Raw genomic sequence first — 17,732 nt, forward strand, 5'->3', positions numbered from 1 at the left:
AGAGCTTTTAACAAACATTCTTCTCACTTCATCAGTCTCCTCAACTGAAATGGCAGGTGAAATGCAAGTTAATTTAGAGCACAATCCAACCGTTGTTTCAGACAAAAGAGGGAGCTGTGAACCGAAAAGGAAGTTATATGTAGAGTACAGTGGGAACACTATTAATAATGTGAAAGGTTAGCAAATGGCAGCTAACAACATGAAAAGTCAGCAGATAGCTGTCCATTTCTTTTTTGTCATATTCTGTTTACTTTTTCGGTTAAAAATAATGATGTCCATGGAACAAATCCCAATCTCAGATAGCTAATAAACACTTTATTTCAAAGGATGAAATACCATGCTAGTGGTGAGAAGTGTGATAGTGGCTCTTCAGAAATAAAATGTCGTGGGCACCATGCAGCCAAAATTAGAAGTCAGACACATTTCTGACCACAACGTGTATGCAAGTCAGACACAACATAAGGAAATTAAAAACAAATTCTGCCCTTACTTACACCCCATGCAACTCGAATGATGTCAATGTTCAAGCCAGTCTTAAATGGCGAGCAAGAATGGTCTTGTGGCTAATGAACCAGACTGGGATTTTGGAAGTCTGGTTCCAATTCCTGGCTCTGCCACAGACTTCCTATGTAACCTTGGGCAAGTCATTTAATTTCTGTGCCTCAATCCTCCTACTATGAGATATGGATAATACTTCCCTTCCACACAGGTATACTGTGAACATATACTTATTAACAAGTGTGAGGTGCTCAAAGAATATGGTTATTGGGGCCATGTGAGTACCTGAACTTGGACTCTGCCCTGAGCTCCCCAAACTTTCACCAGGAGCCTATGCACTGTTGCAACTCCCCTGCTATATGTTTTGCCAAACCCCCCAACCCAGATGTCCAGCCACAATCTTCCTCAAGCAATTCAAGCACCTTTTAAGAGCATCAATTCCCAGATATCCTCAGTAGCTAAACAAATGAAGTAGAAAAAGTAAATATTATGTAAAAGGTTTGATCAATAGAGTTTGAAGTGAAATTTGAGGAAAAGCAGTAATCTTGCTTGTCTATATCCTTGGAATTCTTCCTTTTCCCCTGATTCCCCACAAATAACAAAAAAAAATATTGGTCATAAAAAAAAAAAAAGGCTTACAGAAACATACTGATATTCAATCTATTTGACTCCTTTCTCCCTAACCATGAAGACAGTTCCCAATCAGAAATACCAAATTTGTAGCCAAGCTGACTGAAACTATTTCTAATTCATTGGGGGCCACCATCACTCACCTACGGTCCTCAGATTTGGGGATAGGGTTGGTGCAGCGTTGGCTGTTATACTTGGCCACATATTCACATTGCTTGAAGGGGGCAGTCTTGTCCTCCAGAACGTGTCTGATACAGAAGGCGTAGCCGTTAAGTCGCCTCTGCTTGCACAGTTTGGGGCTATATGAGCACAAGGGCTTATTGTCAACCTCAGAGAAGTGTATGTGTTTGCCTTCATACATCACGTGACTCTATTCCTTGTGAACATCAGCTGAAAGAACCAAAAATATTAAGATAAATCACATGGAAAAAAAGATGCATTAAGTTTTGCGTTTTGTTTTTGTTTAGGGGAAGGGCACATGACAGTACCTGATTTTAAATCTTCTGTACCATATCAATGTTAGGAGAGAGCCCCAAGGAGACCACTATCCTGGAATGATGACGAGTCAGATGAAGCAGATTGTCTAAGAAAAATATCAAAAAGGGTCCAAGTCAGTCAAGATTAAATCAGACAGGACCGTTTTGCATAGTAAGCAAGGTGTTGGATGTTGCTTCTCAGCATGTGGCTCAGCCAACACCCAACAAATTGGATTAATTAGATAATCCACATTCAATTATTAACTGGAATGTAGACATATCACTAACCCAAATTTTTGCATGCTGGTATTCAGTGGAATACATTGCTCAGAATGACAAGGAGTACTTGTGGCACCTTAGAGACTAACCAATTTATTTGAGCATAAGCTTTCGTGAGCTACAGCTCACTTCATCGGATGCATACTGTGGAAAGTGTAGAAGATCTTTTTATACACACAAAGCATGAAAAAAATACCTCCCCCCACCCCACTCTCCTGCTGGTAATAGCTTATCTAAAGTGATCACTCTCCTTACAATGTGTCTGATAATCAAGTTGGGCCATTTCCAGCACAAATCCAGGTTCTCTTTCTCCCCCCCGCCCCACACACACACAAACCCACTCTGCTGTTGGTAACATATCTATTCAGGGGACACCATCACAGGGCCTAATAACATCAGCCACACTATCAGAGGCTCTTTCACCTGCACATCCACCAATGTGATATATGCTATCATGTGCCAGCAATGCCCCTCTGCCATGTACATTGGTCAAACCGGACAGTCTCTACGTAAAAGAATAAATGGACACAAATCGGATGTCAAGAATTATAACATTCATAAACCAGTCGGAGAACACTTCAATCTCTCTGGTCACGCGATTACAGACATGAAAGTTGCGATATTACAACAAAAAAACTTCAAAACCAGACTCCAGTGAGAGACTGTTGAATTGGAATTCATTTGCAAATTGACAGGTTTCAGAATAACAGCCATGTTTTCTATTTGCAAATTGGATACAACTAATTTAGGCTTGAATAGAGACTGGGAGTGGCTAAGTCATTATGCAAGATAACCTATTTCCCCTTGTTTTTTCCTACCCCCCACCCCACAGACATTCTTGTTAAACCCTGGATTTGTGCTGGAAATGGCCCACTTTGATTATCATACACATTGTAAGGAGAGTGATCACTTTAGATAAGCTATTACCAGCAGGAGAGTGGGGTGGGGGAAGGTATTTTTTCATGCTTTGTGCGTATAAAAAGATCTTCTACACTTTCCACAGTATGCATCCGATGAAGTGAGCTGTAGCTCACAAAAGCTTATGCTCAAATAAATTGGTTAGTCTCTAAAGTGCCACAAGTACTCCTTTTCTTTTTGCGAATACAGACTAACACGGCTGTTACTCTGAAATTGCTCAGAACAACCTTTTGAAGATAGTAGCCCTGATATGTTAGAATTTAATTTTAGCACTCATGCAGCTCAGAAAGTTTTTGCTGTAGCTGCATGGCCCACATCTGGTGTACGGTTTTCAGAATTTGTAGTCCGCACAGACTGCATAAATCTGTAATCAGCCTTTTCCAAGGCCAAACAGATTTTTCTTACTTGTCATACTTATTGGGTGAAAGCCTGGCTCTACTGAAGTCAATAGCAAAACTCCCATTGGTTTCAGGAAAGCCAGGATTTCACCCATTAGCTGTAGCAGGGAGTCATTTTTTAAATGCAGAAGTTACTAAGGTATATGGAAAGAAATTTGTGATCTCACATGCCACCCCTTTCAATTCTGGATTCCCCACCACTCTGGAGTTTTTAGCAATCACTTCCTTCTATTCCAGAGCAGTTTTCAATTAGGTTCAGCTCTACATACATGATGCAGCTGCTTTGCTAATGCCCAACTTACATTGTGAAAAATCTGTTTGTAATGATCACGTTCAAATATTAACTAAACAGGCAACTCTGAAGAATTGAAATGCAGTCCCGAACTTGGTGTGCTCCATTTTTTCAATTAAGTTTTGTACACCATGTACATAGAGGTGCTATTCATGTGATAAGTTGATTTGTCATATGCTTGTGTAATTTAACACATACCCAGGACCAGCTGACTTACCCTCTTCTCCCAATAATCCTTCTTCCTGGTAAACATTTTAATATTGCAAACCACCGTGGAGCTACAAAGTCTGCCAGAGAAAGGTTTCCTCCACCCCACCCAAAAAACTGCACTCCTATCTGAAGCCCAGTTCAGTCCCGGGCCAGAACAGCTTTTCTATAAATGAAAATGTCATAACTTAAAAGTTAATTATCCAGTGGCCCCAAAAGGACTAGAAAGGGAGCTTTATATATTGGAAATGGGAGCTTCCCACTATGGTCTAGTGATCACTTCCAGCCTGATAGCTCCCTGAGAAAACTACTTTAGTGTTGTGACATTTTTAGGTCTAGAAAAGCTGTTTTAAGTCATTTTTGAGAGTGTTAGTTAAAATGTCTCTCACACCAAGCATTGCACAGTGGTACTTAGGGTAACAAAAGAACTAGATTTACAAGGAAAGGGATACAAGAAACAATTTCAATAAACTAAACAAATACTACAAAACACTTCTGACATAGTTTTACATCTAACATATGTGACATACGCTACTGAATACACAATGGGGTAATATGGCGTAAAGTGTTTACTGATAAGTTTGGGGGGAGTTACATAACTCATTTGTGAATAACGAGGGCCATTCCAAATACATGCAATAAAACTTTTACACCAGATCACTCTCTGCGCGCACACACACGCAACGTTAGTACTTCATTTTCACCAGAACAATGAAGCACAAATATAAATCAACATCTTATCATACCCCAAATTAAGTCCAATAATTATTTATACTATTCAAGCCAACATCAATCACTTTAACCAATTTCTCTGAATGTACCGAGGAATGAGTACTACAGAAATTCAAAACCAGTCACCAGAATATATCCCATCAGAATGGATTGGAGATCTATTGTTTCCTTGTACTTCTCAGTCTGTCTGTATCCATCTGTTGTCTCTTGTCATAGTTAGATAGTAAGCTTTTTGGGGCAGGGACCATCTTTCTGTTCTGTGTTTCTACAGCGCCTAGCACAATGGCGTCCTGGTCCATGAATAGAGCTCCTAGGCACTACAGTAGTACAAATAACAATAATGATAATAATAAAGCAAAGACTGTTAAGGCACTGGATTTGCTCTTTAAAACCATAAATGGTTTGGATCCCAGCTATTTGAAAGATTGCTTCATCTATTACTACGGCAGTTGAGATAATCTGAGGTGCTCTAGTTAACTGCCTGGTAAAAATAGAACGGGGGGGGGGGGAGTCCTTTGCTCTGGAATTTATTTCCCTCCTTGGTTAATCAGAGCTTGGATTTGGTGACATTCAGGACAAGCTGCAAGTTCCAACTGTTCTCCTGGGCTTTTGCAGAGGAGGATGTGGGTTAATTAAGATTATTTAACACAAATTTGGTAATCCATTTAGGCAAATCCTTGAAAACTTGGGATGCCTAATGTTAAGCAAATAAATCCACATTTAGGCACCTAAATAAGTAGCCTGAGTTTCAGAGGTATAGAGCACCTGTAGCAACCACAGCCACCTCTGAAAACTGGATGACTCACAAAGAAATTATTTAAACTATATTTTTATACCATTTCCTGTAACAAAAAACGTAGAGAAAAATATTTATTTCTATTTGAAATTTGAACAGTTTTTAAAACTATCAACTTACACCTCCTGTCCCCCCCAAAATTAGTTCTATTAAAGAAACAGTTCCATTGCCGATGCTAAGATGCAAAGACTGCAGACACTGGGACTTACTCTCCACTGCCCTGCATCTTGGACAGTCATTTACCTTTGTACAATCAGTGTAAAATGCTATGAAATCAGCAGCATTTTATGCCTGCTTTTCATTGGCATACGTGACCGAGCAAGGCAGTGAAGAATCAAGTCCACTGTAGGGAGAAACAGTATTTCAGCAAAATGATCTCACGAAAGTGGATTAATCAAGGGAAAGACGTTTCTATAAAACACGCTTAAGTAGCCTTATGAGGAAGCCCTTACCAACTATTAAGACAATAGGATTCCCTTTTGAAACTATGGTTTGGAAAGTTATCACATTTTCAAACTGTTTCAAAAGCTTTGGACTGAATCACACTAACTATACAGTGTTCATATACATACGACTGACATGGTATCAACATGAGAATCATTCTCTGTGTCACCCAAAAACCTGTTAGCCATTCTCAAGACTTCAATTCGAGGAACTAATTTAAGACAATTTTTATAAAATAAAAATAATCTTTCATCATAAAATCAGCAATCCAGATAACGCATTTGTCATATAAAGTATTTTATTCATTGGCTGGCTATGTTCTCTCTCTCTGATAAGCATTTGTGGAACAGAAATAGAGGTGATAAAAGTGATTTAAATGTATTCAAAAAATAAATACATTTTAAAGAAAGTAAAGCTTTATGGAGATCTCAAACATCTTGGTAGGAACAAGAGTGTTTTGGTACAGATTAGGAAGTCTTGTTCATACACCTGTTTTACCCCAGGATAACTCTTACTGATGTCAAATAGACACAATCAACTTAAAAAAAAATCAGACTTTTGTCCAAAAAGCTTATTCCTACTATTGTCACAAGGAAAACCCAAGGTTACTAGAACAGAAAGCAGCTGGGAGCTGCAAGGGGAGGGGGGAAATTGTGACAGTCTTTCATATGCACAATGGAAAAGTTTTTTTTTAAAATAGGAAAATGTGACTGTAAAACCACAAAAATTAGCATAGTACCCTCCCAACATAAGTTTAACTCATTTTACTGACAAGATTTCAAGTCGATCAAGTCCCGAGTGTAAGTGAGCTCAGAATAAGGTTTGTGTGTCCACAACAAGCCAGATTTCTGTTCTTTAGTTATTCCTTCTATAACCATTAGTAGAAAACTGTATGCCAAATTCTGCCCTCAGTAACATCATACAAAGCCAGTGGAGTCAATAAGGTTTCAGGTGTATAACAGAGAGATGAATTCAGCCCAATAGGTCAACTTTTTCTTCCCTCCTGAGAGGGAAACACACATACATACGACTGTCACAGAAATTTCACTGCTGCCGACACTGCTGGCTTCATTACTACCTATTGCCCCATCTCATCCCCTTCCTGCTCAGCCACAGAAGTCACCCACCTAACCACACCCATTGTTTTCTTCTCCTATTCATTTCTTCATGCCTTCTTTTCAAGCTGTCCCCTTTGACCAGTGAAAGATTAGTCAAGGCATAATCGTCTTCTCATTCAAATCTCGCCTCACAAATTTATTTTGTGAAGATTTTCCAAGTTGATACACCAAAGAAAATCAAAGTTATTTAAAACTATTCCAACATAACTAACAAGAATACCCTAAACAGCCAGTTTCATTGTTGTAGTTTGCCCACAGCCAATTTCCATGAATTGAATTCCCTTCTCCATCAAGATACTTCCCTATCACTTTTCCACTGAGGTCTGTTATCGTTCTCGCTGTGTTTCTAGAATTAACTTAAAATGTAAGCTCCTCAAGACAGGCACAGTATTTTCCTTTTTATGTACGTGTAAGGCACCATGCAGAACTATGATGTCATATAAAGTATAAACAATTAATATCAGAAAGCAATGGATCTTTGGGGGGATGGGAATCACCGTAAAATCCCAGGTCTTGAACCCAGGACTAGGCGTCCCCAGACAGCTGCTGGATCCTCGCCCTCCACCCAATGTCTGCTGAAATCTGGTAGACTGACAAGCTAGTAGCACTTCAGCAGGGGTTCTCAAACTGGGGGTCAGGACCCCTCAGGAGGTCACAAGGTTATTACATGGGGGGTCGCGAACTGTCAGCCTCTACCCCAAACCCCGCTTTGCTTCCAGCATTTATAATGGTATTCAATATATAAAAAAAGTGTTTTTCATTTATAAGGTGGGTTGCACTCAGAGGCTTGTTATGTGAAAAGGGTAACCAGCACAAAAGTTTGAGAACCACTGCTCTACAGCAGCAGTCTCCAAACTTTTTGGCTCGCGCACCCTCAGGGTGAAGACCGGAAGACCTGCCGCAGACGCGCCGCCGGAGGGGAACACCAGCCATGGACGTGCAGAGCTGCCGCTGAAGAAAAAAAATGGCGGAGTGCCGTCCGGCGGTGCTCCTGCTGCTGCACACCCCCTGGGATCATCTCGCGTACCCCAGTTTGGAGACCACTGCACTACAGTGTTAGCAAAGGCACCCCGCACAGGAGCTCTGATTGGAGGACTGGTTGGCTCCACCGATTGGTCCTGGAATGGCTGCACTGGACTCTGCTTGTGCCTGTCTCTTTCACCTAACCTGCCTGCTCTGTTCCTGGCTCCTGCTTCACCCCTGCCTTTGCTCCTCTTCCCACTGTGCTTCTGCTCTGTGCTTGACCCTTGCCTCTCCTCCAGTTGCTGCCCTTATACCTTGCCTCCAAACATCAGTTACCAGTCCTGGGTCTGACCCTAGCTTCTGACCCTGGCTCTGGCATTTAGCATCTAACCTCAGCTCTGACACTCAGCTTCAATTCCTGGTTCTGACTCTGACTTGATCCCTGGCTCTGGTAATTGACAGTTGACTCTGGTGCTGACACTTGGCTTTGTTCCCCAAACTGGATACCTGCTTGCCCACTAGACCTGACTCCTGCTCTGACTTCTAAGCCAGATCACATACATCCCAGTCCATAACAATCACTGAGTTCGAATTACTGGATTCTGTGCATATGCACCAAGACAAACTCATGTGAACAGTACCTTGTGAAACATTCTGTCTGACAGAAAGCGATCACCTGCATCACTGTAATCATATAGCAATATATTTAATAATATACAACGGTAACAAAAGCAAATCTATCCATTACATAAAACTGTAGCAGTTGCCTATAGTCTTAATCTTGCAATTTGATCTTCAGGGGCAGACCCCAGTGCCCATACAGAACTCCACTGAAGTAAGAGGAACTGTGGAATCTGCCCACATGGGTCTGATTGCAGGATCAGGGCCTATAATAAATAAAATGTAACCCTGGATCTAAAGAAGCTTTTTCTTTTTACTACCATAGCATACACATATTGTAAGAACTTTATATTTTTTCATTTTGATCCGAACTTGTATTTTACAGTGAATGAAATATAGCTCTTTTTTACAGAATATTTCTTGCCACTAAATAAGCAAGTAGAGCAATACATTGCAATAAGCACAAGTAGCTTATCTGAAAAGAACTGAAACCATGTTTGTTAAATAGTGGGTGGACGAGAAATTTTTTTTGTCCCACAAAACTCAGTAACAGATAAAGACTCTGAAATGTGGACTTCCTCTGGAAAGCCAAGTGCTTTGCACCAAAAATATCAGAGCATAAAACCTTCTGAAACTTGATTTGTATCTTTTGTGCCTATGCTAGAGACCGAGTCTTCAGACCGCTTCAACTCACTTTCCAAATTTGTGCCTGCAGTTTCCCATGTATGCACAGAAACTGCTACTTAAAAACCAGAAGTCACTTTTTTAGAAGCATGGGCTATATATTAATAGACAATTTTAAAGAAGTGACGTTTAATATTAGTCAGCGGCAACAAGGAGAAATACACAAGAGGACTCAGAAAACAGATGATAGCAAAATACAGTTAGTTGTTTGCAGTGTGACCTGAAGAGCAGCTCTGTGTAGCTCAAAAGCTTGTCTCTTTCTCCAACAGAAGTTGGTCCAATAAATGGTACTACCTCACCCATTTTGTCTCAGCAAAATACAGCAACATTTCAAATCCAGGACCATATCATTCTCTCTATGCTTTGCTACTGAGAGGATGAATAAAAGAGAAAACCTGTTCCTCTGGTAAATATTCTGTCTGTGTATGTGAGAGCTAACTCAGCATTATGAGGGAATATGTTGTGAGACTGGGCTGAACACAAGGCAAAGCCACTCTCTGTGGCATGAGCAAACTGGCGGAGATTTCCCCTTGTAAAATCATACACTGAATGTCTGTATTATCTTATGCAGAAACGTGATATGTGCTCTACTCTAGGATGGAAATTGGTGGCCCAGTCACAGAGGGAGAGCCCATGGGATTCTAGCACACCAAGGATACTCTTAATTTTGAGAAGACACTTGTACTGCAAATATTATAATAATACTTTAATGCACATAGATTAGTTACATTTTAAAATGTATGCTTGGAGTTAGACATTTCTACGTGCGTGAGGCACATTTAGGGAATGGAATCCTCAAGTGCATTGTAAATTGGATTGCAATTATCTGTCTGGGGCTAAAAGATGTATAATTATGAGGACTAAGTTTAAAGATTCACATTGTAGCTTCCATGCCATCATTAAAGATGTCACTTCAATTTGGTTGTTTTGTATTTTTAAATGTGTAGTGTGCATTTAGTGTTATGATACTAGTCCATGTGTATGCATGACATAAGACAAATGCATTTTCCATATCAGAGTTTCTAAAATGTGCCAATTTGATGGCCAGAGAGACCGAAGTCCTCTGTTTACTCACAGAACAATACAGCGTGCATGGAAGTTGTGTAAGCTCCTACGCTGCTCCTCAACCCTGACCTGGAAAGCCCACCTCTAGTTACCAGAGGTTCGGCTTTCACACCTGTTAAATCTTTAGCTTCCCTGCTGAGACTGCCAATAAGCATAGCAATTTTGGTGGCTTGTGTGACACGGCTCTGATCTACTCAGAACTGGACTGACCCCACCGAACTCATCACACAGCCCACCATACAGGAATAACTTCCAGTTGTTACTGACAGAGCTGAAATGTTCCATTTCATATTACTAATCTTGCACCACCTAGTCTTTCCTTAAAGAGTTTTCTATTCTACAGAGAAAAGTCACACCACACCTCATTTTGATCTTCATTAGTGCCATAAAGCTACAACCCTTTATTCCCATACTATGATCTAATCATTACTTTAGTTTAATTCCATTTAACAGCTCAGGTCACTACTACAGTTAGTCACAAAACCAAATCTGCTATAATTCTGGAAACAACCACAGAACAAAATTAAAAGACTCCATTAGCCAGATAGAACTATCTTCCATCTTCTGACAGAAGAGACTTCCAGTAGCATGGAGGGAATGAGAGTCAGCTACAAGAGTTAACAAAACATAATTCGAACATCCCTGGCCCTCATCTGTGAGGCCTTTGAAGAGCCCTACCAAGAGCAGCGGTGCTCCACATGAGTGCCAGTGTTCACTCAAGATCCATTTGAAGGATCAAGGCTCACTGGGATACAACAGTGACTGACCAAACATGTACATATACACAAACACACACTCCCTAGCTTGTGTTACTGAATTATCACTGCTGATATAAAATGTATTGGCTAAAAAATGTTGCCATGATTTAAGCAAAAAATATTTAACATTTGATGCTAAATGTCATTTTAGGAAACAAAGTGATTCAGGCTCTACATGGCAGCTGCATAGTCTTGGTTTCCATGTTGGCGCTCAGATTTTAGAAACATGTTAATTTAATCATAACAGCATTTTTCTTTAATTATCTGTAATTCTATATTTGACTATTTTTTCATATATTCAAATCTACCTAGGAAGCCAGAAGTGACAACACTGTCCTCATTCTGTCTTCTCAGAACGGTTAGGGCTCCAAGTCTGCAAAAAGCGGTTGAATGGAACCAATATATACAACGTGAGAATGTGGTACCTTTAGGCTCAGTACTAATCAACAGAATTACATTTTAAAATATACTAAAATGTAATCCAATAATTGTGTTACTCTGATTAATAATGGTCAGACAATGCTTGGATTACAACTGGCAGCAGCAAATGAACCTACTTAGAAACTAACTTGTACAGATACAAAACTGAACTGATTCGTCTATTTATTCTCCTTTGGAAAGTGCACAGAAGTAGAGGTTTTAATTCTAGCCAAACCATTTTACCCAATAGTCAGCACATGGAATAAGTAGTACAAAGATACACAAACTTTAAATATCCGCTACCATTTAAGATGGGGAAGCAGGGAGTTAAACTGCAAAGGATATTTAAAGAAGGGGAGATATGTACAGCAAAATAGCCTGATGCTCCAAACCTTACTCAAGGAAGTATTCCCATTGACTTCAATGGGATTATTCATGTCAGTGAGGGTTGCAAGATCAGGATCTAGGTCTTCTGAATTATCATTAACACAGACTTTAGCATTTATCTTTAAATGCTGAAGCCCCAATCCTGCAGTCAGACCCACAAAGGCAGAGCCATGTGCCCACCCAGACCTACACCAACTTCTATGCACATATGGTGCTCTGCCAGAGCAGGCTGTCTTTGCAGGAGACAGGTTTTCAGAAAAAGGAATAAATGGGATCTTTTAGCCATCATAACATTAAAAAACAAAACAAAGTTATTGTACAGGTACACTATAAATGTCAAAACAAACCAGAATCCAGTGAGAAAATTTAGAGGCTAAGGACATACCGTGAAAACCTTGATAACCTAGAAATGCTCTCTTGAAAGCCTCCTTTATAACTTTAACTTGCATGGTTTGAAAGTGAACTAATTGTCTTTAGAAAAATTCTGCAATACATCTAGCAGCTACTCTACAGCTGCAGGGAGAGGGCCATGACATTATGAAGTACTTATTTTAAATAATTCCAATTATGCACTTGCGTATAAGGTTTAACAAAAATCAAATATGCACTTTTATTCCCAATGCTGCAAAGACTTGCACATAAACTTATCTTTACACACTGAATAGCACCACTGATTTCAGTAGGACCACTCACAGTGTGTAAAATAAGTCACTGGGGATACTCACAGAGCAGACTCTCAGCTGCTGTAACTGTCATAGCTTCACAACGAAGCTTTGGTAATTTACACCAAACAATGTGTAAAAGTAAGCACATGCATAAACATTTGCAGAATCAGAGCCTAAATTTTCATGAAAACGTGAATCACACACATTAAAAGAAAATATAGATATAGATAATTTGGGATGTTTTCTTTATATTGTTAGTTTCTATAATTTTTCCAAAAACAAGAATAAAAATAAAAAGTAGAAACTTTGTATAAATAAAAATATTATTGGGATCTTTCACTCAGAAGTCCATAAGTCAGCTCTGACAAAGTTATAGCTGTCCCATTGGTTTCCAAGTGCCAGTTTCTTACAACAGAATAGCACTCTGGAGGTTGGATTGTCAGTCAGCGTAATACTTTGCCAGCAAAGTCCAAGCATGAGCTAATGTTGATACAGTGGAGGGCAATATATGAACAGGACATATTGCTCTAAATTTACAAACAAACAAAGAATGGCAAATCAACTCTCAAGAAGTGCTCACAATGGAGAACATAGACATTTACTGCAGATTGCTAGGTAACAAAATTAGGGCTAACTATAACTTGGTTATTCTGAAATCAGAAAGTGGAATAGCAGGTGTCAAGTCAAGCTTTTTTTTGCTTTTAAAAATGCTTCAATGTTATTTGTACAAAGCAATTAATAAATATTTTTAAAATGCACTGGAACAAATCACTGGTATCTATAGCTATTAAAAATCAGAGCTATTTTACCTATGCTGTGAAAGATGCATGTCTCCAACAGTAGACCCTCTTCTCAACTATAGGTAACGCACTTGACTTTCCCCAGGAAAACTGCTTTCATTTTCAGTTTTATGTACTAGGATTGTAAAGACGGTTCCTGGATAAGAATTATATTCACATCAAATTAATTACTTGCCACTATAAATGACTGATAAATCAGGCCCTGATCCTGCAATTAGGGGGTGAGATTCCATACAGACATAATAATCTGCAGACAGATTATCAGATTTAGACTATAGGATCAAGATCCAAGTTTGAAAACACCTTTGGATGCAAAAGTTTCTCCTTCCTTGTTATCAAAGAGTGATCTGTGGAAACATCTTTCCCTAGACTTCTTATACAAAACTGACCAACAGCCCCAACCAGCAAACACATCAGTACCAAGCATAGGGCTTACTTAAAGTACTCCTGGTAGTAAACAGTACACAAGATAATAGTCTGCAGGATCAGACCTCAAATAAGGAGGAGTTTACACACCCCATTCACAAATCTAGAGTCAGACCAAGAATGCTGCACGTGTCAGTGTGCTTGGACTATCAATGACAGCACCTGCAAAACTCTCAAGAAGACACAGAAGTTAGCTGGAAAGATATAATGACACTGCAAGAGTAAATAATTCAGAGGAGCACTAAAGGAGGGGGGAAGATTTATTCACACTCAAAATTACAGAAGGAGTTGGAGTCAAATGATGCAAGGCTGCTTCTCATGAGACCAACCTATGTCCATCTAACAACTCCCCAGGTCCCCAAACCTTTAGTCCCCACCACAGGCGGGTGGGGGGCCTAAAAAGTTATAATTCAAACAAAATAACTCAAAGCAAAATTGACATGCACATGGTGGAGGAGGCTATAAGGAAACAGAAAGGAGGGAGACAGGGGTTGGTTGGGGGGGCGGGGAAGGGAAGGATTTAACCCCCCACCTCATTTAGTAAAGAAGACAATATTCTCCCCACGATTTTACTTATAAGCAGCAGGTATAAAATGGGCAGGTTATTGGGAGGAGGGGAGAGAAAGTGAACCTTAAATTAAACTTTAAAGGCCGCCGGCTGCTGTTAAATCTACCCCTCCCCCCCACCGACCGACGGCGGGACCCGCCTCCCAGGCTGCGATGGGGGAGGGGGGGCTGTCATTCTCCAGCCGTAATTATAATTAAAATAAACTTCAGTAATTATATGATCCCATGAAATTCCGCCCCCGGGGGGCTCCGCTCCGCTGCCCCCACATCCCCGTCCGGCGGGCGGGGGGAGGCTCCAGCCCCTGCTGCGGCCTCGGCGACCCCCCCAAACCCGTGGAGCCCAGTGCAGCATGCAGGGCAGGAGCAGCCCGCCCGCCTTCGTGAGTGGGGGGCCGCAGCGGGGGGACCGGCGGGGGCGGGGAGCGGCTAGGCCCCGCCGGGCTGAGGCCTACCCGCCCCCTTCGCCGCCCTTAACCTTACATTCAAACACACTGAGGCCCCGCTTCCCGTCCCCCGGGATCCAGCGGCCGCTTCACCCCCCGTTTCCTGCCTCCCTAGCGCCCGAAAGTCTTAACAACCCCTCCGACACCCCTCACCTCTACTGCGGCCTACAGCACTCCGTCGAATCCCCGGGCTCGCGTAGTCCGCCTGGCCGCCCGCCCTGCCCCCTGCGCGCCGCCTGCCGCGCTACGCGAGCCCGAGGATGCAGGCCGGGCCTGGCTTACCTTTCCAGCTGCTTTTTTTTTCTCCTCTCTCGCCTCTCCCCCCTTTCCCTCTGCTGGGCTGACAGATCAGAGTTTCCTCCCCAGCAGAGGGACCGGGAACAGGCTCGGGCTCTGTGCTGAGCAGCTGCTGCCCCCCTGGCTCTGAGGAGATCCTGCGTTTGGGGGGGAGAAAGCTTTGGGGAGCTTTTTATTATTTTAAAAGTACAAAGTGCTCAGAGGGTAGGTGATTATTAAGGGGAATCCCTGAATATATTCTCCAGCAAAGAAGGCAGGGCTGCTGGGGCTGCTCAAGAAGAGAGCCAGCAGCCTCCTACAGCACCACTACAGGCACTGAGAGGACATAACATCAGAGAGCAGCTCCTCTGCCCTCCAAAACAACAACTTTCCTACCATCTTGGAGGTAGTAGAGAGGGGGGAAAAGTACAGAGGGTTTTTATAGAAAGTGTCAGTTTAAAAATAATAATAAAAAAGGACGTTATCTATTTGTGTGACTTAAAAAAAAAGGCAGGTGGCTTAGGAAATATTTTCCTTTATAATCAGTGAAGATCATTTGTCTGAAAAAAAAATTTAAAAAGAAGGATGGTCAAAAAGAAAATCTCTTCTTAGTAAGTTTATTTGTTTGATGTATTTTTAATTAAGAGTGAGAGGTTGGGTTTTTTAAATTATTTTATTTTGTAGTCCATAAAGTACAAAGTGGATAACTTTTTTTTCTGTCTCTGGGTGGCAGTTTTTTTTAAAAATTGATGTCTGGAAAGAAACTCATTGGTATGACTTGTGTTATTATGGTACTCTTTTATTCAGAGTAAAAGCTGAAACTGATGTGGGATAGTCTGGCAGTTATGTATCATGGTGTCCTCTCTGTCTCTCTCAAGACACTGTAAATAAAGCAGATTGAATGTACAGGTAGGTAGATGCAGCTATTTAGTTTTTTCACAGTGCAAAGAGATATGTAGAGAGGGTTTTAATACAAGTAAGTGGAACCTGTCACATATCTATGTTGGTCCATCGTAATTTTGTGTTGGTCCATCATAATTTTGGCATTGTCTGTCCATAAAAGATGGGAAATGAAAAATAAAACTTAAAGCAACAAATTTTAATACAGTAGTTGAGTTTTGTTATTTTTTTAAATCAAAGCATTTTGCAGCCTTTTAAAATCTGTTTTGATTCTTTTTCAGAGATTGCTTTGATTTGGGTGCTTTGTTCCTGATATTTATGAGTAATGGTATCCCTGACTTAATCTTGCAAAGTCGAGAGACAATATTCATTTATTCTATAAGATCTTTTAAAAATACCTCTATTATTGAAAGGGTTTTTTTAAGGTGCTTTGGTTAGACTGAACAAAATGTATGAAATGCTGTTAAAGTAATGTGAGATGCCACTAGGTATCTGTAAGTGAAAACATTCTCACTCAGTTCAGCAGATGAGTGATAACATTGCATGCAGTGAGATTCATCAGAGTCCTATGTAGGGATGAACAACTGCAAATACATCGTTCTGTTTTGTCTGCATGGAGGAGGACGTAAATAGAAAACTAAGGAGATATATAGTGAAGAACTGCAAATTTTGCAGCTTTGTAAATGTTATTTATATGATGTGGGTTCTAGGTTGGCTAAACTGCAGTTTGAAGTAACATCAATGCTGAAATTAAATTGGCATAGCCCACTGTCTCTCTCTTTAATGAACTCTGAAATAAATCAAGAGGTCTCTGAGTCCTCCACATTTATAGTGGTTTCATATTTCAGACTGTCTCAAATCAGGTGTTGCAATATCTCCAATTTTTGTAGCATTCTGATTCCTGAATTTAAAAGAAGTTGCTTTTTGAAAACTTACTTAGATATGGATTTTCTGAGCTAGCATAAGTAATGATGAGTCTCATTTTGTGCATATACAGTGGGTCTTCCATTTGGAGGTCTGAGTTTTAGAGTTAAAACATAATAAAGAACCTCCTGGCCCTTGCATTAAGAAGAATATTTTGTTTTGGCTATTTAAAAAATACTGTTAACTCATTATGGTAGACTAGAAGGTTGCACCCTGATAGAATGCATGGAGTAGTTACAAAAGAAGTGCTTTACTGATTCAAAATATTGATCCATTAAATCCAGTATCTTGCTCTGGCAGTAGAAGTTTAAAAACAAAACCATAATGCACCTAACTCTTTGTGCAAAATTGCATATAGGGTGATGATGGGATAATCAAGAGCTTCCTTCTGACCCTTCCAGTGTGTCAGTGATCATCTTATGCCTTGAAGTATGAAATCTGATTATCTTTATCAGAGTATGTTTATAACAGATATTTTTGAATATTATACCTACAAATGTACAACAGTTACAAATGTGATTGATCATTGTTATGTTATTATACAACCTTTTAAAAAAATTCAGTGACCGTGTTTGACTCAATGACCTTCTGTGGCAGAATTCACAAGTTATGAACTAGTATTTCCTTTCATTTTATTCTAAATTAATAAAGGGACAAATTCTTCTATTCTTAGTCACCAATCCTACAAATATACAGATATTTAACTTTATTCATATGAATTTGTCCTATAAAATCAATGGGGCTACTCACAGGAGTAAAGTTAAGCAATGTATAAATGTTGAAAGATCAACTCAGTACTTACTTGTATAAATCTCCCTTCAGGTCAATGGGAGTTTGCCTAAGTACAGAATTCAGGATTTCCCTATCAAGTGATCTGTTGTTTTTACTCTTTAACATAATACTAGAACAAGGGAATGATTAGTTTTCACTATACCTTTATACTGTCACTATGGAATACTCAGTCAAGTCCCATCTAACTCTTTTTTTCTCCAGGCCAATTCTAGTTTTTGTAAATTTCACATCTTGTTTGTTGCTATTAGAAAAG

The 17,732-nt window shown here is 40.1% G+C and overlaps 1 protein-coding gene across 5 annotated transcripts in view; it reads right to left on the reverse strand.

Annotated features, from left to right (window-relative positions):
• INO80D (INO80 complex subunit D) overlaps window positions 1-15,208 on the reverse strand; it is a 53,219-nt gene extending 38,011 nt beyond the window's left edge. The window contains exons 1-5 of one of the 5 annotated variants that reach the window (XM_073306542.1): window positions 14,870-15,208; window positions 13,161-13,287; window positions 4,557-4,747; window positions 1,617-1,711; window positions 1,272-1,518 (exon numbers count right to left, since the gene is read on the reverse strand). In XM_073306542.1, the coding sequence (XP_073162643.1) occupies window positions 1,272-1,489 (218 nt within the window). In that variant the 5' untranslated portion in view covers window positions 1,490-1,518; window positions 1,617-1,711; window positions 4,557-4,747; window positions 13,161-13,287; window positions 14,870-15,208. The remainder of the gene's footprint in view (window positions 1-1,271; window positions 1,519-1,616; window positions 1,712-4,556; window positions 4,748-13,160; window positions 13,288-14,869) is intronic. The other 4 variants (XM_073306541.1, XM_073306543.1, XM_073306540.1 and 1 more) reach the window with 4 other exon arrangements.
• Window positions 15,209-17,732: the final 2,524 nt, after the last annotated feature.

This window comes from Lepidochelys kempii, chromosome 11 (assembly GCF_965140285.1).
Source record: "Lepidochelys kempii isolate rLepKem1 chromosome 11, rLepKem1.hap1, whole genome shotgun sequence".
NCBI lineage: Eukaryota > Metazoa > Chordata > Testudines > Cheloniidae > Lepidochelys > Lepidochelys kempii.